General features: G+C 50.9%; 1 protein-coding gene across 1 annotated transcript; it reads right to left on the reverse strand.

Moving 5' to 3' along the window:
• Positions 1-505: 505 nt before the first annotated feature.
• On the reverse strand, positions 506-1639 carry LOC107699219 (prolactin-releasing peptide receptor-like). The gene has a single exon (XM_016500415.1). The coding sequence runs from the start codon at positions 1637-1639 to the stop codon at positions 506-508; it is 1134 nt and encodes a 377-aa protein (XP_016355901.1).
• Between the last annotated feature and the right edge of the window lie 203 nt (positions 1640-1842).

Consider the following 1842-nt stretch of genomic DNA (forward strand, 5'->3'; position numbering starts at 1 on the left):
GGTTTTATTGGTTTTGTCTCATTGTGCTGGGAGACTGCATTGGTGACCGGGATTTCACCAAGTACAACATGTTCCTGTATCAACATCCTTGTTGATCCTGGAACAACATTCCAATTAACCAATCAGAATTGAGGGATAACTTTTCAGGGATCAACAAAAGATGTTGATTCAGGAACATGTCTTACTTGGCAAAAGCATGGCGACCAGACTGCATCACAGTATGTTAAGGGGCGTAATATTTCCATCACACGCTTGAGGTATTCAGCCAATCACAACGCACTCAATAGCTGGCCAATCAGCGTACACCTCACTTTTCAGAACGATGAGCTTTGTAAAAATCGACGCGTTTCATATGTGGGAAATAATGTGTTTTTTTAACCTTAAACCGCATAAACATTTCATTACACCAAATACACAACATAATGTTCTTTTTAGCAACGTCATATGACCCCTTTAATGTCTGAGTGCTCCTTCTGATTAGTCTGTGCTGATGTGCCGCAGATCTTCAGAGGCAGCTGTCGGGGACGGGGCTCTCAGGTGATTGGATCTCCTTCACAGCTACCTCAGAGATGAGCGTCAAGCAGGTGGCTGGGTTGCGGGAGGCGCAACGAGATAGTAACTCCTGTCCACTACGTCTGCAGGGGCACAGGTAACCCCGCAGGTGCATGCGGACCTTGCTGTGCAGCGAGGCATAGATGAAGGGGTTGTAGCAGGCTGAGCTCATGGCTATCAGGTGGCAACTGACCTGCAGCACGTTGACGTATCGCTTGTCCACGATCTGGAAGTCCGAGTCTAGATCCAGAAGGAGATTGAGGACTTGCATAGGGAGCCAACAGAGGGCAAAGGCGAGGACGGAGGCCACCAGAAGGGAGAAAGTCTTGCGCCGCTGCTTGCTCCAACGCTGCTGGCTATGGGATGGCTCTCCAGGCAACGTGTGTTTGCGGAGGTGAACGCTGATGGCACAGTAAGAGATGCTTACAGAGAGCAGGGGGATCATGTAGGACGCCAGCAAGAAGAAGCAGGAGTAGAGCAGGCGCTGTCGTTCGGCTCCCAGCCAGAATTCCTCGCATGCTACCAACTCCATGCCACTGGGTCGCAGGTCCACGTAGCGCGTGTGGAGGGAAGGAGGAGCGGCCAGGGCCAACGAAACTGCCCAGACACCCAATGCCACTGCGCCACAGCCCCACACTGAGATACGCCTCCGCACTGGGTATGCCACCACCACGTAACGGTCCATGGCGATGGCGGTGAGGGATAATACAGAGGCGAAGACTGTTGCACCTTGCAACAGAGGAATAAGGTGGCACATTGGACGGCCGAATGCCCAGCCGTGTGCATCAAAAGCATACGACGCTGTCAATGGCACACAGCTCAGGCACATCAGCAAGTCCCCAGCTGCCAGGTTGCCGATGAAGAAATTGGTGGCATTGTGGAGCTTCTTGTCCACCAGAATGCAGACAAGAAGGAAACTGTTCCCGACACCAGCAACAACAACGACCAAGGCGTAGAGTGGAATAAACAGAGGTTTGAAGCGCAAAAGAAGCTGGGTTCCTGAAAATTTATCCAGGGGGTCTGTCCGATTCGTACCTCCGAGGGTTGCATTAAAGCCCGCCAAAACTTGTTCCAGAAGAGGATCCATTTCAACCTGTGACAAAAACATTAATGAAAAACCAAGACAACCATCATGCCCACACAGGTACACACTCACTCAGCCGTTAGAGATAAACTCAGTGTGAGATTGGCACATGGAAACGCTGTTGCCATGCTCTTGATGGAACCCCTTTTAAAGAGTCTTTCTCTTTCTGCCTTGATGAGACTTGAGCACCCTCTAAGCGCAAAGCA

This window comes from Sinocyclocheilus anshuiensis, unplaced genomic scaffold (genome assembly GCF_001515605.1).
Source record: "Sinocyclocheilus anshuiensis isolate Anshui unplaced genomic scaffold, SAMN03320099.WGS_v1.1 scaffold242, whole genome shotgun sequence".
Classification (NCBI taxonomy): domain Eukaryota; kingdom Metazoa; phylum Chordata; class Actinopteri; order Cypriniformes; family Cyprinidae; genus Sinocyclocheilus; species Sinocyclocheilus anshuiensis.